The sequence below is a fragment of the Alexandromys fortis genome, unplaced genomic scaffold (assembly GCF_014885135.2).
Source record: "Alexandromys fortis isolate MF-2015 unplaced genomic scaffold, M_Fortis_MF-2015_v1.1 scaffold_106, whole genome shotgun sequence".
NCBI classification, from domain to species: Eukaryota; Metazoa; Chordata; class Mammalia; order Rodentia; family Cricetidae; genus Alexandromys; species Alexandromys fortis.
This window is the reverse complement of record NW_026067980.1, coordinates 4,410,917-4,435,115: the sequence shown is the minus strand read 5'-3', so window position 1 is coordinate 4,435,115 and position 24,199 is coordinate 4,410,917. Positions and strand designations below refer to the sequence as shown.

The 24,199-nt window shown below is 49.2% G+C and overlaps 1 protein-coding gene across 3 annotated transcripts; it reads left to right on the top strand.

The window, feature by feature from the left end:
* The first annotated feature begins 1,456 nt into the window (after nt 1–1,456).
* On the top strand, nt 1,457–22,901 carry Wnt5a (Wnt family member 5A). Of its 3 annotated transcripts, none has more exons than XM_050158237.1 (5): nt 1,457–2,522; nt 8,242–8,375; nt 9,511–9,761; nt 14,507–14,799; nt 18,164–22,900. In XM_050158237.1, the coding sequence occupies exons 1-5, from the start codon at nt 2,517–2,519 to the stop codon at nt 18,620–18,622; spliced, it is 1,143 nt and encodes a 380-aa protein (XP_050014194.1). In that variant the 5' UTR covers nt 1,457–2,516; the 3' UTR covers nt 18,623–22,900. The 3 variants fall into 3 exon arrangements, with proteins under 3 accessions (XP_050014194.1, XP_050014195.1, XP_050014193.1); XM_050158238.1 differs by lacking the exon at nt 1,457–2,522 and adding an exon at nt 5,388–5,942 and having other exon boundaries at nt 18,164–22,901; XM_050158236.1 differs by lacking the exon at nt 1,457–2,522 and adding an exon at nt 7,494–7,838.
* Nucleotides 22,902–24,199: the final 1,298 nt, after the last annotated feature.

The following is a 24,199-nucleotide window of genomic DNA, read 5'->3' as shown; positions in this document are numbered from 1 at the left end:
TCAGGCAGTCTGCGTAGCTTACAGAACAATGTTTGCATTCCCAGCAAAGGGACCGGGACGAAGTGATGGGGAGGCAATCCGTGGGTACAAATATGACTGGGCTGATGGAGGTGTGGTCACCTATCTGAAACTGAACATCTCTGGCTTTTGTATGCGCTAAGGTGGGCTGCCAGGGATGTGGGTTGGGTGTGGGACCAGAGCAGCAAACTCAGACTGCCAGTGCCAAGGGCTCAGGTCAAGGGCAAGCCTATGGATGAAGAAAACGGACTCTGTGTGTGTGTGTGTGTGTGTGTGTGTGTGTGTGTGTGTGTGTGTGTTCCCCCTTGGCCTTTGGAGATGGGAAAGATGGAGGAGATGATCCCCATGAGACAGACACTGATGGTGGCACCCATGGCTAGGGTGGAGCACATCCACCAACTCTGCTCCGAAATCTTAACGTTTCAGGTATCTAGAAGTGTCTAGAAGTTCCCGAGTCCAAATCCCGGTTCAGTTCAACTTTGCCGTCTTCTCACCTGAAAGCAGCTACGTGGGCGGCGGCATGAGCTCCTATTCTTGCCCGGCCACGCAGGGTCTCAGGCAGAGAAGCAATCCTGTCTACCAAACCTCCAGGACACCGGGGACTTTGCTGGATGCGCGAACCCACCCTACCCTCCTCGCCCAGGCTTTAAGGACCCTTCCCCGGGCGTAGGAAGGAGACATCCCTAGGAGGGTCTACATCAGGGAGGTCGTCTCTGCAGAGGCCCCAGTGAGTGCAGTTTGGGATAGGTGAGCCAAGGGTCTGGCTCGGAAAGTTGGGGTTCAGGTTCCCAAATTGGTCGATAGCTTTGGAAGAACCAGTCAGGAGGCTGGCAGGCAACAGCGGCCGAGTGGACGTCGTTCAACAGATGCCTGGGGGATGGGGAGCCTTGAGGAGGGGGCCCAAGGAGGGAGCGTACCCCGCCTCCCAGCACCCCGGGCCCGTAGTACAGCTTTAAAATCCTGCGAAGTTTGTCATAGGACAGCCTCACCACGCATGCGCATAGGCAAAGTTGACTTTTTTCTCCCCCCCCCCTTTGCCTCTCCAGCCGGGTTTGGTTCTGCAACTTTAAAAAAGTATATATATATTTTTCGGCTGAGTACACCAGGGGAAAGAGGAGTCTGGAGAGAGGGAGAGCAAAAGTGAGGGAGCTGGCAGGGAGTGGGGGGACACGGAGTCCCCGAGCTGGGGCAGTCAGTCTGCAGGGCACCGCATCGCATGGAAAGTTGCTGCAGGCTCAGAGGCGCCGCCTCCGCCGTCCGGAGTCCAGTTTGTGCGGCCGCAGCTTCTTGAGCTCCTTCCGCCGCCTCCTCCGGGCCCCACTACCGCCTCTCGGACCCCAGTCGCGACCGAGGAGGTGGGCAGCCTCGACCGCCATGGACCCCTGGAATTGAGTCGCCGCCGGGGAGCTCCTCGCCCGCCGTCCCCTCGCTCTTCTGGAAAGGCTGGGGTTGGAAAGAAGAAGGTTAACCCAAAGAAAGAAAGAAGGGGACCAAAAGGGGGAAGCCAACGTTCCTCACCGGCTAGCTGTCCATTAACGGCTCAAGCCACCACGCGGCGGAAAGTTCAGGGCGGACTTGCACCCATTTTACGCCCGGTTTGTGTCAGACCCTAAAATGAAAGGACAAAATTTGGCGCTGACTCTTGCAGCTCTGATGGCGACTTGTGCGATTTCCGCGGCATCTCCCGGAGAAAAAGCCATGCGTGCCTGATTGTTCTGTGGCCCCAAAGCTGCTGTTGCTGCTGCGTGTGTGTATGTGTGTGTGTCTGTGTTTGCGCGCGTGTGCGCGTGTTTGTGTGTGTGTGTCTGTGTTTGGGTGTGTGTCTGTGTGTACATAGACGTCCACTAGCTAACTCAGCTGCAGGAACAGCCCCTGGAAGCAGACGTTTCGGCCACAGACCCAGAGAGGAGGAGCTGACGATCAGGAGGCGTGAGCCGCCAAGAGTCTGCAGAATTCGTGGTGTGAATGAACTGGGGGCACCTTGGGCACAGGGATCGCCCCCCCTTTCCCGCCTCGGGCCACAGTTGAGTAGCGGGGCATTTTTTTCACCCTCTTGTGAAGAATTTTTTTATTATTTGTTGTAAAGTCTTTTGCACAATCACGCCCACATTTGGGGTTGGAAAGCCCTAATTACCGCCGTCGCTGATGGACGTTAGAGAGGGAGCGCCTAGCCGCGGAACAGTCGCCTGCGCGCCCTCGTCGGACCCGCGGCTCCTGCACCGTGTACCGGCTCGGCCCTGCGCTTGCTGCTGGCCCGCGCGCTGCGCCCCCTCGGTTCCCGGACGCATCTCCAGGCTATACCAGCTCGGCAGCCGAAGCCCAGGCGCCAGTGCTGGCTTCTGCTTCGGGTCGCTGCGCCCACCCGACGCGCCCAGGAGGACTCCACAGCTCTGCTCTGGTTCGTCGTCCCCCTAGACTTAACCCGGAGTCTCCGCTTGGATTCCTAGGCCGCCTTCGCTCGGGTGGCGACTTCCTCCCCGCGCCTCCTCCCCCTCGCCATGAAGGTAAGTGTTTTGTGCGCACCGACGCTCGCTACTTTTTTTTTTTTTTAAAGTTAACTGAACTCCATCCATTTATTCCTACCCCCTCCATTTCTCCGACCGCCTAGAGAAAGCTAAACCCCAACAACGTTGGCAGGGACTCCTGATTCTTCGTCCCTTGCTCTGGGGACACTGCCTCTGCGTCCTTGGAGACTTTTCGCACGGGCTATTCTTCAAACCTTTTCAACTATGGAGAAGAGCAAGGGCAGGAAAAACAGTAGGGGTCACAGACGGCGTTCCTTTTTATCCCTAGAACCTGGAGTGTAGTTTACTTAGTTTGTTTCAGCAACAGGATAATGATTCGATTCATCAAATATTTATCAAACGCTCACTTCACGGGCACGGGGGAGACTGTGGCTGGAGAACTGAGGGGCAAGAGGACTCCTGGGTTAGGAGAAACGGTTTCGGGACTAGGAAAACTAGGGGCCACCAACCCCCGAGCAATGCACTTCCCACCCCTAACCTCCGACCAGGGCCGGGTTCTGGGCCATCCAGGTCAAGTAACCCGAGCGTTCCAGGCCCCTGTGCCTTTAAGAGTGCCTGGCGGGGGGCCAGCGCGCACCCTGCGCGGGGAGCGAGGTCGCGTTATTAGCATTATTAGCGGCCTCTGGGTGAGCTCCGGCCCTTTACTGCGGCAGTGGGGGCGGGGAGTAGTGGTCCTAGTGGCTTTAATCCTGACCCCAGAGCGGAGTCAGCCCGGTGCTTTAGGGACTCGGGGGCTTCAGCGTTGCGAGAGCGGGCGGGCGGGCGGGGGCTAGTTTGTGAACTCGTGTTTGTTTTAATTGTCAGTTGTATGTTAAAGCCGAGTCACACACTCTGAGGGTCACCGAGAGTTCACTTTTACAGAAAAAAAAAAAGTTAACGTTTCGTCTTGGAATATAACTATTTTCCAAACTTTTCCTCTGTCTGCCCTCCATATCTCAATAACAAATTCCATTTATACTTCCTATCTCTCGTTTCCAGTTTTCTAGAGAATAAGATGAAAACTGGAAGGAAGATGCTTCCTAAAAGCAAGTGGCCTTCTTCCCTCAAAGAAAGGGCTTTAAACCTTGGTGCTCCAAGGCCCCATGTTACCTCCGCGCCCTGTCCGAACCACTGCCCCCGGTCGTACTTTAAAAGGACTACTTGCTCTTGGGGAAATAATCTGGGCCCTGTGGTGAGGTCGCAACTCCATAGCCTTTGCCCTCCGGCTGATATTAGCACATCCGCCGCTGTTCTAGCCAGATTTGATTTTAAGACCGTTTCCATCAAGGGAGATTTTTGGGGGTCAGTAGGAGGAGACAATTGAGTACCCAACAACTGGGAAGTGATGGAAAGTGGAGTTATGGGTGGACACGTGGGGACCCTTGCTCTGCTTTAGAGGGGGGGGCACTGACGATCAGTTGTTCTAAAGTCTTGGACAAGCTGGCTTTAGCCTTCTTCTCTGTGGTTCGGCTCAAGATCCTCCGGAGGAGGCCCAGCCCAAGCCCCTGGTTTTCCCCTTCAGAGCGTTCCTGTGCATTAAGGGGTGCGCTTTGAGCCGGCAAAAACTCGGAGCCTTAACCCGGCCTTTTCTAACCGACCACGCGGTGCCGGCTGCCCCCTGTTGGCCATCTGGAAGTAGGGCGCCTCCGAGTTCCATTCCTTCAGTTTGCATCCCTGGCGACCACTTGATCCCTCTCACCCACCATGACCCCTCTGAGATCTCCGCCAGGGGACAATTTGTGTTGCTTAGAGCTGCGAATAGGAAAGGGCCATAGGTGTAACCCAGCAAAAGGGCCTCAGGAAATGGTACGAAGGATTTCTATCCTTTCTGGTTACTGGAGAGGGATTGTCACAGAGGCCTCGGGTGTGGCCTTGGTCGGTTCAACAATTCTTTCTGTGATGCTTTCCCTCCCTCAGCCTGTTTCTTAGTCTATTAAAAAAACCTGTCTTTGTCTGTGTCTATAAACTTTGTCTATTTTAAAAAAAAAATCCCTGTGATGATTGGAGAATGAACTGATCTGTAGTTTCTCACTCTCATGCTCGACCTGAGTCAATACTCGGCTCAAGTTTGGACTGAGTCCTTGCTGAGTTAGGAGAAGTATTTGTGTATTGGTCCTGAAGAGTCCTGTGGTTCATCGCTGAGGCTCAGGAAATGGAGGGGAATCAAGCTAGAGTAATCTTCTTCTGTGTTATCACGGTTCCAGACCTTCTAGCCAGTCTTGGTGGCTTCGGGACTGTTCAAGTTTCCTTGTCCCATCTGCAGCTCCAGACAACCTCTGACTTATAACATTGCTTATTGCCTGCTGCACGTGTGTGTGTGTGTGTGTGCATGTGTGTGTGCGCGTGCGCGCGCGCGCACACACACACACACACACAGTGCCATGGTCACACATTCTCCGTGTGGGGCAGCTATAGCTCAGCTGGGCCCAGCAGAGAGATGGGGAGCAATGTTTCCTTTGTCTAGCCCCCTTAAGTAGACCCCCTACTGGTCATTCTTCAGGGTCTTCTCTCTGGCTGCTCCTGAAGCAGAGGAACCAAATTTGTGTCTGCAACTTTCTCCATCCTCTTCTTGCGGCAGAGAAAGAGCAAACCGGGAAACACAGTTCGTTTTCCACCTCTTCAAGAACGGAGATCTTCTGGGAGTTTCCCATCTTGCTTTTCGCCACCCGGAGCCTGGATCACTCTCTTCCGCCTAGTTGGCATATCTCATCCTTTCCACTCCCAGACATGGGCCCTAAATGTAGAATCTAGTAGAAGGCAATGACCAAACAGTGAGGTACGGGGGTGGGGGGGTGGCGAGACTCTGCCTAGCCTCTTTAGTGTTTGTCTTGAGGGACCGCCTGTCTCTGCACTTGACTGGATTTTTTTTTCCCTCGTCCTGTATCTAGACCGAGGAAGTCTCTTTTTCCTTAACTTTCTTCTCCCTCTCCCGCCGGCCCTTTAGAACAGCACTACAGTCTGCACCTTCGATCTAGTACATCCTGACGGCTTTGGGGTTCGCTTATGGGGAAACAGTATCATCGAGATTCAGCTGTCCTGGCTCCGAGACCAGCGAACGCCTTTCCTTTACCTCACCCACCCCTTCGTTTAAAAGCCCGCAGCTTCCTCTGCACGCGCACAAGGACAGATAACCGGGCTTCTCAGTCTGCTTTCCCGGGGGCCCCTGTTGGAAAACATTTTGCTCATTCTCTGGATAACTCTGACCAGAACTTTTGTTTTAGCCCCGCTGCGGCAGTCTCACGAAAGTTCTCCTTTCACACCGTCTTCTTCGCTTCCGATCTCTGATAAACACACCCGGACGGATGTTTTACTCTCTAACGTGGAGGTGTTCATTAGTGCGTTCGCTGTGAGTTCCTTGAATCGCTCAAATTTGTGGGGCTGCGACAGAGTGGAGAGGGAAGAAAACCGAGGTGTTTCCAGGCAAGTGCAGGGGGTCCAAGGCAGAATCTGCTCTCGGGGCTCTCCTGTTGATCTCATCGGGACACCCCTACTCTGGAGCCGGTTTCTGGTTGAGGAAACCGGGTGGCTCCACTCGCAGTTGGCGAGGGTTCTGGGAACTAGTGGATTTGCCCCCGGGGGCATCAGGCCTGGAGAGGGTTCGGTTTGTGTGGTTTCGGCTCTAACAAAGAGATTCCCTGTAATCCGCCGAATCTGTTATCAATTTCTCCTCCACCCGCGCCCCGCCCCGCGCGCCCCGCCCGCTGTGAAGCTCCAAAAGTGAGTGAGGCCCTCCGTGATCTGAGAGCTGGAGCCCTTCCTTCGGAACGTTTGTGTCTATGCACGCGTGTGTGTAAGTGTGCACGACGGTGTGTGTGTGTGTGTGTACGCGTGTACGCGCGCGCACACTCTCGAAAATGGTTTCAGCCTCCTCTCTAGCCAGTGTAGCAGGGGCTGCGCGCAAAGACAGACCCCGAAGCCCACCCCTCCCCTGGAGGAAACTTGACACTTCAGGCGGGGGTAGGGAAGGAGACTGAACCTTTCCTCCAAGACTGGGGAAACTCCAGATTTCCATTCTCCAGGATGCACCCCCTGCTTTGCGGTGCTTTGGGGACCACCGGGCCGCAGTTTGGAGCACTGGTTAGCCGGCGCTGGGAAGCACATAAGCATTTCCTCTACCAGGAGCCCGGAGGTGTCCAAGCCAAAGGGGTGGCCCGCAGGGAAAGCTACCGCGTTTTCCAGGGCTCCGTAGTGTTTCTACTGCCGACAGGGTCCCCTTCATCCGTTTTACGGAGCTGACCTCGGCAGGGCCCTTCCATCGCCTGGAGAAGGTTCACCTTTCTTGCCTTTCCAAAGGAAGGGGCTCCTTCGGGGGCTGCGGGCATCGCAGAGTTACACTTATCAGAGATATGAAAAGGGACTTTGGAAACCTGCTCCTCCTTCCCACACTCTCCTTTCTCCGCCGCCGCCTGCAGGTGGAAAAGTCACCAGTGGGAACAGCAACTGAACTTTCTGTCCCCCGAGTATCTTCAGGAAGGGAACGTTCTCCGCCCGGCTTCTTGCGCCATGGAAGTCAGGGACACCGCTTATGCTTCGGAGCGTACGCATCTCTGGCTCCGCTTGGGGACCTCTCCCTTTGGCCGGTTTACCGAAGAGTCCGACTTGGGCCAGAGAGGCTGGCTAGGCTGGAGGAAGGGTAGCAGTGTAACTTCAAGGCACAGGCTCACAGTGGTGCGATGGAAACGTGGGGGACAACTCCAAGAGAAACACCAGGCCCTCTGTGATCTCCATTCCCCACCCCCAGCAGCTGCTTGACCTGGGGGCCAGAGGGAGAGGAAAACGTCAGAATAATGGGGTACGAGGAAAGGGACCGGCAGGGAAAAGAACCGAAGCTGGCCGGACCCTTCTTTTCATGGGAGACCTGTATTCCTCCGAGGGGAGGCCGCTGCCTGGCAGGAGGGGGGCAGGCTTTCCGGTTTCCCTGGATGGGTGGGGGGAACGGACCTGTCTTCCCATTCATTATCCCTTACCCCCAACCCCATCTACTTCCCGCCCCAAACTGGCTGAAGCAGATTCTAAAGGAAACCAAGGCTGCTCTTCCCCATCTGGAAATGGCTTTCCCAAAATCGGCCCGTAAACTGATTATGAAACATACGATGTTAATTCGGAGCTGCATTTCCCAGCTGGGCACTCGCGCGCGCGCTGGTCCCTGGGGCCTCGCCCCCACCCCCTGCCCTTCCCTCCCGCGTCCTGCCCCCACCCCCACCCCCGTGCCGGCCACCCCGCCTCCTCGGCAGCCTCCGGCAGTGCGCTCCACTCGCCTTCGCTCTCCTCTCGCCCATGGAATTAATTCTGGCTCCACTTGTTGCTTCTGCCCAGGTCTGGGAGAGGACGAGGGTGGCGGTGGGTTCCTGAGTGAATTCCTGAGGAGGGACCCAGCGCAGCGGGAGACTAGAGGGAAGCGTGGGGGGCGGTGTGCGGGACTGGAAGTCGCAGGAAACCTGGCACCCAGGCTTTGACTCAAACAGCATTGAGACATGTTTGTAATTGCTGGCGTGTCCCGCGCGCAGGATCCCAGCGAAATAAGATTTCCTGGTGAGGTTGCGTGGGTGGATTAATTTAGAAAAAGAAACTGCCTATATCTTGCCATCAGAAAACTTACGGAGAAGCGCAGTCAGTCAACAGTAAACTTAAGAGACCTCGGATGTTTCCGTTGTTTAAATTTGTATGCTTGAAAACTATCAGAAGGCAATAAACGTCTGCTCCTTTCTTCCCTCTCCAGAAGTCCATTGGAATATTAAGCCCAGGAGTGGCTTTGGGGACGGCTGGAGGTGCAATGTCTTCCAAGTTCTTCCTAATGGCTTTGGCCACATTTTTCTCCTTCGCCCAGGTTGTAATAGAAGCTAATTCTTGGTGGTAAGTTGATTCTGTGTGCCTACTCTTTCCGTTTTTAAACTGTAACAAACATTATGCTACAGCGTTGAACTTTGGAGACTGAGCATGGGTACATTTATCTAATACAGATGCGTATATGTTCTATGTGCCTTTTAAATATGAATTTTCTTGTAACCTGCTAATTTTACAAATCACATACTCAGTTCCATGGGGGAAACCCGAATCTATAAATCTGAACTTTTTTCTATGAGGCCCTTGTTGAGCTGTGGGCTTCCAGTACCTTGTGTAATAAAAGGGAAATACACTTCTCTAGTAATTGTAAGCGTATCTATAAAGTTGACTTTTTGCCACCTCTAGGTAAAATAAAAAATAATTAGTTTCCCTTTTATTTTTCTGTCATTTGAAGTTATTAATCCCCAGTGTCAGAAGTAGAGTCCTAGAAGACAGCTAACCCCCAAGTAGAGACTTTTGTTCTTGAAATCTGATCAAAAGGCAATGAACTTGAAGTAGTCAAATGTCCCTTAAATGAGGGCTTCTCTCTGAATTGCAAACTACCCAGGGGGTTGTATGCAACAGCTTTCTGGATATTTTCTCCCGAGAAAGCAGTAGCATTTCTCTGACTGTGACCTCTGGACATTGGATTTTGTCTTAGATCCTTCCCTTTTAATGTGTCTGAAAACACATTTTCTTCAGTCTGTGTAAACACCTCTCTGTTCCTCCACTCATTGGAGGTACTGCTGTCTCTCTGCTTTTGATGTTCCTGTATTTTAAAGGCAGATCCATGCACTGTGTGGGGACTGAGTCACTTTTTTCTAAAGTCAGTGGCCGGTCTCTGACAACCATTTCCCCCCTTTTCTGGGTGACTCTTAGAAATATTGGTTCAAATATGTGGTGACCAGAAAGGAAGGCAGTCAAAATACCAATTGAGGGAGCCAGATGGCCGGGTGGGGACTACACAATACCTCTGTTTTCTTAGTACAGTTTTAACAGAGGAGTTTTATGAAGCCCTTCTCAGACTTTGTCGTGAGGACACACAGAGAAAAGGCATCTATATGCTTCAAGCCCTGGGTTGCTGACATGCTCTTGGGGAGGTGGGGGGAGCTACCTCCAGAATTCACGTAAATCTTGTATGCACATCTCCCCCTCCCCTTTGCAGGTCTCTAGGTATGAATAACCCTGTTCAGATGTCGGAGGTATATATCATAGGTGCGCAGCCTCTCTGCAGCCAGCTGGCGGGACTTTCTCAAGGACAGAAGAAACTCTGCCACTTGTATCAGGATCACATGCAGTACATTGGGGAAGGTGCGAAGACAGGCATCAAAGAATGCCAGTACCAATTTCGGCATCGGAGATGGAACTGCAGCACAGTGGACAACACCTCTGTCTTTGGCAGGGTGATGCAGATAGGTAAGGAAACACTTGAGATGCCGCCCGCTTTGTCCTATGCCCTTATGTTCAATGGGGTGTCCACTTTACAACTCGGTGATGGCTTGAAGAATTCTGTCATTATCCAGAACAGAATTAATTCTGATCCCACCTTTGACCATTAGTTTCTAAACTTCTTGAAACAATTCAGGAGGGGAATGCCACAGATACCATCATTCCCTGCAACTCTTCTTCTTCTTCTTCTTCTTCTTCTTCTTCTTCTTCTTCTTCTTCTTCTTCTTCTTCTTCTTCTTCTTCTTCTTCTTCTTCTTCTTCTTCTCCTCCTCCTCCTCCTCCTCCTCCTCCTCNCTTCTTCTTCTTCTTCTTCTTCTTCTTCTTCTCCTCCTCCTCCTCCTCCTCCTCCTCCTCCTCCTCCTCCTCCTCCTCCTCCTTCTTCTTCTTCTCATTTTATTTAAAGTAGAAGAGCAGGGGCCTTGATTTGAATTATCAAAAGTAGATGGGGGAAGCCAAGCCATTGAAATGCTTTTAAATCCAAAGGCGCTTGGGATGGTTAGAAGTGGCTGAAGCACAATCCAGTACCCCCAGTTGTCAGTTTTTCAGAACGCTGGCAATGCCGGCAGTAAGGTTTTAATTTTCCTAATATAGACATTTCCTGAGGCTACGGAGATATATGAAGTTAAAAGCTTTATTTTTAGTTCCAAAAAGAATTTTAATAAGAAGTGATAATACAATTTATGTGTGCGATTTTTGACTATCGGCAGAAAAGTACACACTTGCTCTTTCAACCCAGAAACTTTGAAACAACAGTTTAAATGTTTTGCTTACAGCTTGAGTTTTAATGTTAAATATGGTGTTGAATTTGTTGATCCATTCAGGGAGGAGACAACATTTAAATCTGACCAAGAGGAAAAAAAAAAAAAAAAAAACTCAGTTTGTCTGTGGTTTTCTGCAATAGTCTAGAATCCTACTTGATAGATGGGCCCTGTGTGTTTCTAGTGTGAATATCGTGGGTCTCTTTAGTTTTATGCAAACAAGCCCTTATAATTAATATGACTGCGTTGACTCCAAAAGTAAGAAGCAATTTATCAAGGCACTTAACTGTTTATATTGACCGGAGATAAAAAGTTGGCTTAATATCCATCACAGATGGATAAAATACTTTTGAAAGAAAACTCTGAAAAATGCTTTCATTGAGAACAAAAAAGAGTTGTCAGTGGATGCCTGAGCCAACGGGCTTCATAAACACACACAGGTTTGGAAGCCACTCCTCAGTCTAGTGGGAGAGCAGCCTGTAGCCCCGGCCTGCAGGGTTCATGGGGCTTTGTCCTTTCTGTCAATGATTAAAATGTGCTATGTATATCCTGGGTGACTGGAGTAGCTAAGCCTGGGGGGACTAAGAATGGCCCCTGGACACAGGCTGTCTTAAGGTAGACACATGGGGCTATGGTGGAGACTTTAAGCCTTCTGATACTGTAAGGAAGGAGCTAATCCTCCTTCTAAACCCACCCTCTCACAATGTCAAGTTTCAGCATTCCTTCTTGTATGCAGGGTGATAGCCTCTTAAAGCCTGGGAATGCTGCTTTCTCACAGGGACAGTGACTAGGAAAAGCTAGAGGAAGAGGGCAGTTGGAAGTGCTCTACTGTGTGCTCACTTGCATTCAGATTTGATTTAACATCCCCTCTTCATCCTCAACATGGCCTGCTCTGGCCCACAGCATACTGAATAAACTCAGATTTGATGAATTAATCTCATTACTGATGGAGATTCATTTTAAATGTGGCCCAAGATTCAAAGTGCTTGTCTCTTCAAGGCCTGATACTTCAAATACCTGCATTTAATTGTCCCTTGCTAGTGTCCTCTTTGGTCCTTGCCTTGTGGCACTCAGTGGTGGGGACTGGATGGTGGGGACTGGATGGCGGGGCTTGTGTGAGTCCCATCCTCTCATAGCCTGGCGGGGAGGAAGCAGCTGGTGCTATGGGTAGGTCACCTGATGCCCCAGGAAGCACAGACTGTATCCTCACTGGCCCGAGGTCCCCTAGGACCTGGTTGTCCTAGAGAAGAAAGCCACCTGGAGGATTAGGTGGGACTTTTTTTTTATTTTTTCTTAACTCTCTGAGACCAGAGCAGGAGAGCAGGAAAATTAGATTTTTCTCGAAGAGAAGGGACAGGGACTGAACTCCAAGAACGGAAAATTGTCCTTACCTTCTTTTTCCTAACTCAGGCTTTGCTTGAAGTCAACGATCTTGGGGAAATCTCACTGAAAATATCTTTGGTGCCCAAGGTGTGCCCATGTCACTCCAAAACCCCCAGTACTCCAGGGACGTGGCAAATGAGACTTGACTGTGAGAATGTGACCCTGTGAGAGGCCAGAGTCTGAGAAGCTCCTGCTGCCACCTCTGACCCTTTTCTCAGCTCATTTTTCTAAGGTGCCACTTGCCCTGGAGGCCCTGCGCACAGTCGCCTCCTGACGGGCCCAGGCCTCCTGTTGGAAACATTCTCATTTTTCATCGTGTTCCCCTTTCCTTCCAGCTTTTGTCTCTCGATTGTCTTTGTTTCTACACTGTGAAAAGATGTCAGGAAGGCACCATTTTTAAGGGACGCGAGGATTCAGCTCAGAATAGATTCCATGCAGAGGGAGACCCAGTCAATGAGCCAGCACAATGATGGGATAGATGCTCCGGCAGCAGCCAAACAGCACGTTTTAAACTGATGCTTCTGCACAGCCAACAGTTAGCTTAGAGAGTCCTACCAGGTTTTCTATCCTGGGCGAAAATGGAAATGCTTGAACTAGACCTATGAAAAAGAGTTTGAGTGGTTTGTGTTTTTAAAAAGGCTCTTTATGCCCTGCATGCTCCAGAACAGTGCCTCACCCCTCAGGATCACGTTGTCTCCTCTTCCTCTCTCCACAACACTTTATTCCACAGTCCTGCCCAGGCCATAGCATTTTCTTTATTATCAGTGTTAATCTTCAAATTACTCCAATCTGTCCACCCTCCTCATTTATTTCCACTCCCCCATGGACTCTGCTGTCTAATTTGAACTAGACAGATAGAAAGCCCCACTGGAACTTTCTGCAAGGATCCTCCTGCCAACCACCAACACACTCCTGAAATTATTTATTTTTTAAGTGCGGGAGGGGAGAGTCTGTGTGAGTCAAAGCCATGGTCCTTCCTGGGGGTCACAAATGGCCCCAGTGAGCTGTGGAGCAGAGCTTCTCTAGGTAGAGGGGAGAGGGTAACCAGGACAACAGGACATCGCTCTTGGACGGACCTTCTCCTTGGGGCTGGCTGGGTCCTGCTGAGATCTGCTGTCTGTGTGCTACCCCTACTCCAGAAAGATGCCAGCAAGATTTCTCACTGTACGAAAACCCAATCTGGTTCATGGGCTTTGAGCATCAGAAGAGACCTTTATTTCATGGGCATCGATTTCAATACCCTTATTTTACAGTTGATTTTGAAAGGAAGGCCCCATCTTTGCTTCATTCAGGGGGCAGATCGCTAATCCTTTCCCTCTCACGGTGCAGTTGTTTATCAAGTTGCTTCTTATTACATGAAATACAGAGAAATTTCTCGGTATGCAAGTCAAACTTAAGCTAGTCTCTGCTAATGGGGCTCCTGTGAGTGTTTTCTGGGGAGGGAAGAACTCTTTCTGTTCCCCACCCTCATTTCCCCCAAGTCTGTTTGCTCTGAGGCAAAGGCTATGCGTGGGACTATAGGGCAGGAGAGTTGGGGATGGTGGTGGGGTGAAGGGTAGTTGTGGAGGTGTGCCAAGGCCAACCAGTGGGCTGTTTCAACCACCCATTCTCAAATGAGAGATTTCAGGGCATGGTTAAAACCCTTGTAGGGGTGACAGAGTAGAGAGCCTAAAAGGTGGTGCAGGGGAGGAGAGGTTGTAGCTACCCAGGGAGGAGGGTGCCAGGTGAAAAATTATCTGTGGCCCCCAGGCAATGTCTGGCGGAGGATGGGAACCTGAGATTCCTAGAAGCTTCTGAGCCTAGAAAATTCTGTTCTGTTCAAGATGGAAATAATATCAGCATTAGAACAAGCATAAGGGAGTCTGGTCCGGTTCTGAGCTTTTCTTTTAGTGGCTTCTTTCGTGTGCATTTTGGGAAATAAGGCATATTGAATATCTTAAAAAGTGTTTAGTGAGAAATCAATCCAGCAGCGCTGAAGTCCTGACTAGGCTCTGAAATGTCCCAGTAGATGCAGGTATTTCTGTCTCCTTTGTTAGGTGGTGCTTCTGTGTGACCTGATCCATTCTTCTGAGTTTGCCTCAAGGTGGGCCCAGGGCCTGTGTGTGTGTGTCAGGGTGGGGTCCAGCGTAGGGCATTAGCTTGAGGTTTATCTCTGCCTGTTTGCTCCAGTAGCTGCTGAGAGGCATGTTGGGATGCTCTCTTTTACCAAATAATCCCAGTTTGCTGTGTGTTGGAGGTTCCTCTTCTCTCTCTCATGGGCTGTTATGGGGGAGAGGGGTTCCTGCCTTCCGTGGTCCTGAGAATTGCTTGCTCCTGTGTTTTGACAAGTGGTTTGCCACAGTCTCCACAATTGCGTTCAAGGCCTTGTGTGCTGGAGCATCCATTGCCTCAAGAATTGGGCTCTCAGTCTTCTCCAGCTGCTGCATAGGCCAGCATGATGGAGGTCTTCTTAGTACCGCCTCCCACCCCTTCCCCCCCCACACACTCGCGAGCGCGCGCGCACCCCCTCCCCCCAAATCTAGGCCTCTGCATGGGGCAGGCAATCTGGTGACCCCTCATCCTCTCCCACAGGCAGCCGAGAGACCGCCTTCACGTATGCGGTGAGCGCAGCTGGGGTGGTGAATGCCATGAGCCGAGCATGCCGCGAGGGCGAGCTGTCCACCTGTGGCTGCAGTCGTGCTGCGCGCCCTAAGGACCTGCCTCGGGACTGGCTGTGGGGCGGCTGTGGAGACAACATCGACTATGGCTACCGCTTCGCCAAGGAATTTGTGGACGCACGAGAACGGGAGCGAATCCATGCCAAGGGCTCCTACGAGAGCGCGCGCATCCTCATGAACCTGCACAACAATGAAGCAGGCCGCAGGGTGAGTTCTTTAGTCTCCCTGCCACCTCTCCTCTCTGCCTGTGCACAGGAGCTGGGTTCTCTCTCCTGGCACCATCACTCAGCTCAGGTTTCTGGGAGACACCCATACCTTGGGTCTCTGTGCAGGCGTGGCTTCCTCTGTCTTCCCCTGCACTCCTGTCCTCTCTGGCCTCTTTATTTTTCCTTAAGTCACTTCCCTCATGGGGCCCCTTTGGAGAGAGGTGAACATTCCAGAAAGGCCTCCCCCTCCAGGGACCTGAATAGTAAGTACCATTCATGGGTCCTGAGTCCAGGAGCTCCAGCTGTGCACTGAGAAGTATGTTGTGTTTCTTTGTAACTGGTCCCACCAATGGTTATCAGAACTCATCCACTCGTGGCTGGGTTTCAGTTAGGGAAAGCCTTAGGCGCTCCACTTAGCAAGGCCTTGCCTCGCTTTGGACCTTCCTTTCTTTCTCCCCATCTGCCTTGTGAATCAAGAAGACCCGATGGGCTCAGAGTTTTCCCAAAGGGCTTTTGTTAGGGAGAAGACAGAGGTTGTAGCAGTGTGGTGTTGCTTCAGTCTGAGTCCAGGGTGGCTCTTGAGAGTCTAGACACAGAAAATCTGTCCCCAGCCTCCCTGAGCCTCTTGTTCCCGCTCTTTTCCCTATCCTGCTGGAGATATGAAAAGCTACTCCAGGATATATTTTTAAAAAGGCCCCCTTTTCCCCCTGCGGTTAAACACATGGCACTTTATGGCCGCTTTAAAATGAAGGGGTGAAAATGTTTCTTAACTTTGGCAGCATTGAAAACCAGGACCATTATTTTTTTTTTTTTTTCTCACAGAATCGAAGGTAGGTGCCAGGAACTTTCTGGTCACAGATTTCACTCTTCTATATTTTGGGGTGAGGAAAGAGGAAGATAATCACAGTGTAGACCCGAGGACGCTCTGGTCCCACAGCCTCATCTGACAGACTGGGAAACTGAGGTCAAGGGGAGCTCTTAGTGGGCCATGTAAGACAGTCAGTGGATCTGTGTTATAAATCTCCCTTAACTTGCTGTAATCAGAGCTTAGGGCCCAAGAGCTGCACTGTGGTACTAGAGATGCTGGTGTTAAATCAAGTCTGTGTCTCTTGGTTTCTAGGCCTCAGTTTCCACATTTCCATACCTTTCCATGGCCATGGCAATGGCTCCCACTCAGAGTCATTGTGAAGATGAAGCGAGGTCAGGTGTTAGGGTATATATACCATGGGAAATCTGGCCTACAACGATGTTGCCTTTGGTTCCTTCTCAGGTTTTAGCTTAGTGTCAGTCAGTAGTCAGTGCTTGAGAAGTGATAAGTTTATTATTAAACATTACAGAATAATAGGACATAGAGAAGTCAAAGATTGTGCAGATAATTCCAGCTAACTTCCTCTCAAATTGGAGGGTAAAGAGTTGAGGGGGACAGGGAAGGACTACGTGCAATGTGATTTTGCTTATGCTTCCCTGAGGGGACGTGTGCTTGCTGCCCTTGCTCAGGTCTTCCACCTCAGGGACTGGTCCTCCCTCTAGGTTGTGGTTGTCATGGGTCCACATGCCCTTGCAGGGGAGGGGTCCAGCTCCATTCTCTGCAAGCCTCTAAGAGTCCATTCCTAGGGTGCCACCCTCCTGACATCATTCCCCTCTGTAGGACCTGACTGGTGCATCCAACCAGAAATGTTCCAGGCTATCTCTGGGATGTCCTTATCACTTCTTTCCTCGAAAGAGCTCCTGCAGGGCTTGGCCACTGACAGAAGAGGGTCAGGCGTTTCCAAGTGGCGAGAGGGACCCCTGGAGAAGTTGAGAACTGACTTTGCTGCTTTTGTTGCCCTTGATATTGGTACTTTGATATTGTCATATTTTGATGGTGTGATATTTATTTGGTTGTACTCTATCATGGGGCTGATGAGCTAAAGGAAGGATTTGGGTCGGTGAGGTGACACAGGAACCAGCTCTTCTCTAAGTGAGGGCTTGAGACCTTTGAAAGTTGTATACTATGCCAGGAAACCATATTAAAATTTCTTTAGGTCATTAGCTTTTGGTTTTCCTTAAAAGGGAGCAAAGAGTAAATATATTTACAAAACCTTCCTCAGACTGAAAGTCTTTATGGCATGAGAATGCACTGGGGCTCCTTTTCAAAGAAAGCCCTTGTGAGTCCTTTGAGGAGGAAGGTGGTCGTTTGAGCAGAAATGACTGGGTACTGGACAGTCCCTGGCTAGCACTGCCACACCATGGTGCCTTTGGAAGGTCGCTGGCATGAGGAACTGTGGGCAGTCGGGACTATAAATAGTCAGCCACCACCTCCCAGACTGCTGGGCATAGTGCTGTGAGAGCAGACCTATGAGTACTGCTCCTGCCCAAGGTGACTGGGCAAAAACCCAGGGCCATGGCCCCACCACCTTGGTGAAAGACCAGGTTTACTGAGTGGGTTTGGAGTGCCAAATGCTCCCTTGCCTTCCTCATCTTTATCCTCCCAACTGTGTAGGAAGTTGGTACCATCCACAGGTGGCAAACAGACTTAGAAAGGGAGAGCTAGTTGCCTAAGGTTCAAGGGCAAAATCAGACATCCTACATCCGTGACTGCAAGGTGGTCCTTGAGACCTGGGATGGGACAGGACAGAGTCGGGGCTATAGAGTGGACGGAATGAGCATAATTGAGACCCAGACCAAGTTCCCCTACACCCTGGTGTGTGACCTGTGTGAGCCACCTGCTCGCCATGTCACGGTGCTTTCTTGTTTCTGTACATGCTACAAAGCTGCGAGTCTGAGTGGATGAGATCACAGGTGTCAGGGCTGTTCCGACGGTAGAAGGACACAGGAATATGGTAGGATGGGGGAAGATTGGAACACTGAGCCCTCTAGGGATGGATCCAAGTCATTGTAGGAAGGCCTGCTGTCTGGATACAGATCCTAGCACTCTCTACTTAACAGTGGCTGGGCAGGAACTCATCTCTCTAGCACTCTACTCCCTTCTCTGTGAGTGGAAGGATAACAGCCCATCTTTCGGGAAGCTTGGGTGGAGGTCTGCATTCAGGGAAGACAGGCAAGAAGTGGACTTCATGTGGTATTGGTGACATTTCCCTGCAAAAGTGGAGGCCACTGGAATATTGTGGGGTTTTTTTTTTTTCTGTTCCCATTTGAATGTGGTGGTTGTAGGCAGAATGATGGAAGCTAAAGACCTGTAGGGTTTTCAAAGGTAACAGTATTTCCCATGGTGGGGAATGAGGAAGTGAAACACAACCCTTGATTCAGCCAGGAGACATGGCTGCCCCTAGAAAGCTGAAGACAGCTTCGTTCACCCATGCTCGTACCCAAATCTCAGCTCCTCCAAGAATGTGCGCAGTAACCTTCTCCCTTTCCTCTTGCAGACAGTGTACAACCTGGCAGATGTAGCCTGCAAGTGCCATGGAGTGTCTGGCTCATGTAGCCTCAAGACATGCTGGCTGCAGCTGGCGGACTTCCGAAAGGTGGGCGATGCCCTCAAGGAGAAGTATGACAGCGCCGCCGCCATGAGGCTCAACAGCCGGGGCAAGCTGGTCCAGGTCAACAGCCGCTTCAACTCCCCGACCACGCAGGACCTGGTCTATATTGACCCAAGCCCGGACTACTGTGTGCGCAATGAGAGCACAGGCTCGCTGGGCACACAAGGCCGCCTGTGCAACAAGACCTCAGAGGGCATGGACGGCTGCGAGCTCATGTGTTGCGGCCGTGGCTATGACCAGTTTAAGACAGTGCAGACTGAACGCTGCCATTGCAAGTTTCACTGGTGCTGCTATGTCAAGTGCAAGAAGTGCACGGAGATTGTGGATCAGTTCGTTTGCAAATAGTGGTGTGCCTGCCCATCACTCAGCCCACTCCCAGGACCCACTTATTTATAGAACGTACAGTGATTCTGGTTCTTTTTATTTCCCCCCAGGAATTGCAGCTGGAACCATATTTTTTCTGTTACCATCTAAGAACTCTGTGGTTTATTATTAATATTGTAATTAATATTTGGCAATAGCGGGGGGGAAACCAAGAAAAATATTTATTTTTACGAATCTTTGCAAAGTTAGTACAAAATTTCTCTCTTCTGATGCTACAGGATAAAGGGGAAATAACACATACTCTGACTTAGCTGCATGGTTGGGGTTCACATCTAGAAGGTATAGGAACTATTTTCTTCTCAAATATGGAGTCCTATGGAATGGGTGATACCCTAGTGAAAGAGGTTGGTGCAGACCCATGAATGACTCAGTTCCTATGGTCAAAATAAATTGCAGATGCTCTGCTACAAGACAAAAGAGCTTAAATCTAGATATAGTAAATATACACAATATATATGTATATATATATATGTGCCAAAAATACAGACTATGAGACACTCCCCCATTCCAGAGGTTAGCAGCCTGCTTTTTGTATTTTCAGAATGATCTTTTAGAATGTAAGAGTGAGAATCTCCTATCTTCCTAAACAGGCATATCATGTTTGTTACCTATAGCCCAGCTACAGATACTCCATTTACAGATATGCCTTTTTCTAACAGTTCATGAAACTTGGGGAGCTGGTAGGCTGCAGGGGCAGGATGTCCCCAGAAATTAGAAAACTTGAAATTTCCTACATGGAGGCCACATCTAATTCTAAATACTGGACTTTATGTCTGGGAAGGGATTTTGACTCAAAAACTATCTCAATTTGGAAGCCATCTTACTGTCTTAAAAATGAAATTTACCCATGAATTCCATTTGCAAACCCTCTGCCCAGATGACAAGGAAATCACATGTAGTTGAGCACTGCAGAAGGACAGAATACCTCTTTGAGGAGAAACTGGCAGCCACCTTCCTAGTTGACCCCAAGCTCTCTCTAGACTCTGTGCCCTTATGGGATGGGATGCTGGCCATGCTTGAAATGGTCACTCCCATGGATGCTCATGGCTCGCTGGGCAGGAAATGCCCGTGAGGAGTTATGCTCAAACCAGCTACTTGGGGATTGCGCCTTTCTCTAATAGCTTTTCTTTGGAAGTACAGTAACTTCCTGGGTTTTGCTGATATTACTCGGCCCAAGGAGTCCACAGAGGTGTTGCAACCGTTATAATCCTGTGTTTAGACTATCCACTTGTGCTTTTCCTATTATCCTGCAGGCGGACGCTCAAACTGTTCCTAGTGTACTTGAACAGTTGCATTTATAAGGGGGGAGGGAGTGGTTTAATGGTGCCTGATATCTCAGTCTTTTGTACATAACATATATATAAATATACATATATAAATATAGATATAATTATATCTCAGTGCAGTCCGTGGTTTAGATTTACACTTTGCTCTGGGCTTGCACTCTACCTGGAGTATTGTCCTTCATTGAAGTCCAACTGGGACTTCTTTTTACCAAAATTTTGAGTCTTGACATTGGCACGTGACTCTCTGGGATCCTACCACGAACACCAGGAAGCAAGCTAGACTCTGAAGAAGCCTTCAGGGCTGTTGTTCTGAAATATATGTTGGTTAGAAGGTGGCCCTTCTCCTTCCTGCCCACCCTCAGTTCTCCACCCTCTCTTTGGTATCCTGGGCTGGCAGGGCATTGCCGGCTCGTCACAGCTGTGGACCTTGAGAGGCACTCAGAGCCCAGGAGCACCAGCCTCGGCTCAATTTGCTTAGCTCATTTCTCAGTGAGGATTTGTGCTTGTCCTGTCTGACAGGACTGAGCTGAGTCCCTGAAGCGAACCAGCTCACCGCATAGTTAGCTAGTTTAAACAATATTTTAAAATAAGGGCACCTCTATTTCCAAAGTGGCATCTGCTGTGTTGTTGTAGGACCTGATGCTGTTCTTCAAGGTATGAAAAGATGTCTGTCTCCCTTCGTTGGCTTGGTGGCCTTCTGGCCACCTCAGCCCCGTGGCTCTTAACTTATTGCCCCCAAATATTCATTTCCCCTCAGCCACAGTGAATCGCAAACGAAAGATCTTGAAATGAAAAAGCACTAATTTAGTTTAAAATGTCACTTTTTTGGTTTTTATTCTACAAAAACCACGAAGTACGCTCTTTGTATTTGCTAACTAGATCATGTTCTCTTTAGTGACTCATGTTCATGAGCAGAGTGGAGTTTAACAATCTTAGCTTTAAAAAAAAACTATTTAATGTAAGATATTCTACGCGTCATTCAGATATTTTGTATATCCTCTATGGCCTTTATTCTGTACTTTTAATGTACATATTTCTGCCTTGTGTGATTTGTATATTTCACTGGTTTAAAGAAACATTGAAAGGCTTATGCCGACGGAAGATAGAATATAAAATAAAATGTTACTTGTATATTGGTAAGAGGTTTCAGTTGTCCTTTAGCTGATTCACGTGGAGAGAATTCTCCTGTTGTCAGGAGAAGCCACAGGGGTAGCTTAGGACTGCTATGTGTTCGAATACTAGAAGAGCGGACAAATTTACCAAAAGCAAACTGTTTGGAAGCTTCAAAAGAGTTCTCTATATGCAACAGAACAAAAACGGAATTCTCTTTTCCTATATATGTTCCTTCAAAAAGAGAGAGAGAGGAGTCAAGCAGATGGCGTAAAGCTGGTCACAGAATTGCTCACATTCTTTCTGCATTATGCATGCAACTTAATTGTTTTAGAGTGCATTGCTCTTGTAACATCCCAGAGATGAACCAGAGAAGCTCACGCTTTCGTCCATGTCCGCCAGATTTTGAGCTCTCTCACACACGTATTTGCACGTGTGTATGCATGTCTGTGTATATCATTGTGTTTACCACTACAAATGTAAACATTAGGCGAGTTTACCGTGGGCCGTGCGGGGCATCTCTGTTCTCCGTTTGAATGGGCGCAGTTTTTATGAAAAGAAAACTTGCAGTGAGCAGGAACTAAAGGTTCCTTGTGTGACGTGCAATTAGTAAAGGGCCTCCAGCTTTCTGGAAATGAATCCCAGAATCTGTTGAGGCCTGTGCAGACTGATACATTAGCTAGCCTTTTGCCCTTCTCTTTTTCTTTCTGGATAACCTTGTAACATACTGAAACCTTTAAAGGAAACCAAGAATGCATTATTCCACCAAAAAAAAAAAAAAAAAAAAGAAAGAAAGAAAAAAACAGTAGACCAACATATAGAGTGTTTAAAATAGCATTTCTGGGCAAATTCAAAGGCTTGTGGTTCTAGGAGTCACATCTGTTTCCGTTTTTCCTCAGTTGTATATTGACCAGTGTTCTTTATTGCTAAAACATATACTCGATGTAGCAATGTCAGCATCTTTTTTCTTCCCATCCTGGAGAGCATTCAAAACCTTCCCAGTACAGGAACATCAATGAAACAATTACACACAGGCTGTGGCAAACAGAACTGTGTTTAACATGGTCAGTATTGGGCTCCAGGTCAAGGCTGTCTTGTTCCGGTCCTGGTTCTTTGTGCTCTTGACCTTCCCGGCTGCCACTTCCTATGACAGCAGCTGCCTGCCCACATTCGTTCTCAGAAGATTTGTCTCAATAGCAATTTCCAATGTGTTTTTCTGCACCATCATTCAAGCGGCTGGGACCTTCAGATAGGGGCCTGAGAGCAGAATGAGACACCCTGGACAAGAACCGTATTAACTGACTAGAGCGACCATTAGCAAAAGCTACCTAGCAACACTGAAGTATAAGCAGGGAACGCGGATGGCGAAGTTGCTTGTGACTCCAAGTACATATTTCACGCCAGCAAGCATGGAGGCCCCGCTCCGAAGCACTGCGCTGTTACTATAAAACATGCCTTAAAGTATTGATTTTCTGGAAAGCTCTTTTCTAGTCTTCACCTCTGGGTGAAGTAGCAAACAAGATGCCATGTTGTGAAAGGGAAGAGGATAATTTTTTTTTTAAATTGCAGAAACATTTAGAGACATAAGATTTAAAATTTAGAAAAGGGATCTTTGACTTTGCCTGTTAACATGGACTTTACGCTGAAGTCTGATGATTGGATAATGTTCTGTGTTGGAGAAACATCTTGTTAGCCAACTTTATAAAGAAGATGTAAAGAAAAGTTGGTGTGAGCCAATCTAGAAGGCTGAATAAAAGCTCTTACAACGTTGCCAAACCAAGAAGGGACTTGCATCTTAGACCAGTTTTTATATGATTTTCAATTTGGCGGAGATAGAAAGGAGATAAAGATTATTTATTTTTATCCGTATCTTGTACTTTTCTATTAAAATCATTTTATGAAACCCAGCCCGCTCCTATGTGTGTCTGTATATTTAGCAGAGAGGGGCTGAATTCATTTGAGTCTGTTGTGGGCTTGGATGCTGGTTTAGAACTCCGAGGAGTAAAAACCAAAGCAAACAGCAACAATAAGCAAGAACACTTATATCCCCGGCATGAGAGGTCTTTATGCTTGAACCTCGAGGATTTATTCTGTAGATTTGTACTGGCCTTTTGCTGGCCTCTGCTAATTGTCCTCTTATTTGTTCTCTGTGGGCCCCTGTGAAACGATTCTCCCCTGGAGACATTTAGTATGGCGGGAAGGGATTGCCATACTGTTCTGAAGTGGGGGGAAAGAGCTGAAGAGAGGAGTAAAGGGTCTTTAAATGAGCACATGGGATCAACTGGAACGTTTTGCTGGTTGCTTTTTTCACGACACAAAGGTTGTCATGAGTTTCTTAGCTAGGAGTTCCCCCAACCCAGTACCACTGGGATTTCAGGCTCGGTGTCTCTCAGGAGTGGATCTCCCCTGTGCAGGTTTATCAGTTCTCCTGGCCTCCACTTACTCCATGTCCAAGGCCACCTCTCAGTGGCTGAAATGTCAGACAATGTCCTGGGGAAGAACACTCCCAGTGAGAAAACACAGCTTTAGGTGTGGGTCTGGGGTTCTGAACACTTAGGGAACTTGGGGTGACCAGACCGCCACAGGTGTGCTGATGATTGCGTGTTGTGGCCCCAAGAATGAACAAAATCCCTTGTAGATGTCTCTGTTGAGACACCGGAGCTCCAGCAAGCTGACTGTCCCCTTAACAGATTTGAGGCTAAGAGGCGGGGCTCAGATTCTAAGGCTGAAGTTTTCTTTGCCACCTGGAAAAGCTGTGGAACTTTTGTTCATTGTGACTCTGAACCCCTTGACTGTATACCGTGAGAGGGCAAGCTACTTAGCTCTTGGAGCTGTGCAGGAAAACCCACACAAACAAGATTCTGTTGCGTCCTAATGGCAGAGCAAATGTCTGGGAGGGGAAGAGGTTAAGGCGAGGGACCATAGAAGCCTGAGGGGTTCTCTAAGCGGCTGAGTCCAAGGCAACATTAGACTTGCTCAAGGTGGGGGCTGCCTTTCTCCAGGCAAAACTTCAGCCCTGATGTCAGTGCCTCCACGTTTGTTTTGTTTAACCTGCATGGTAGAATATTTTAAAAGAATGCAGCTTAATTGTGGACTCTTAAAGAGGAAGCAGTTTCGCATTCTGGCTTGAAAGCCAGGAAGA

Bases quoted from the DNA above. Each gene is read 5' to 3' on its own strand.
- Wnt5a (XM_050158236.1), top strand. From the start codon at position 7,800: ATGGAATTAATTCTGGCTCCACTTGTTGCTTCTGCCCAG. The intron at 7,839-8,241 runs GTCTGGGAGAGG...TTCCCTCTCCAG, and splicing joins CACTTGTTGCTTCTGCCCAG to AAGTCCATTGGAATATTAAG. The intron at 8,376-9,510 runs GTAAGTTGATTC...TCCCCTTTGCAG, and splicing joins ATAGAAGCTAATTCTTGGTG to GTCTCTAGGTATGAATAACC.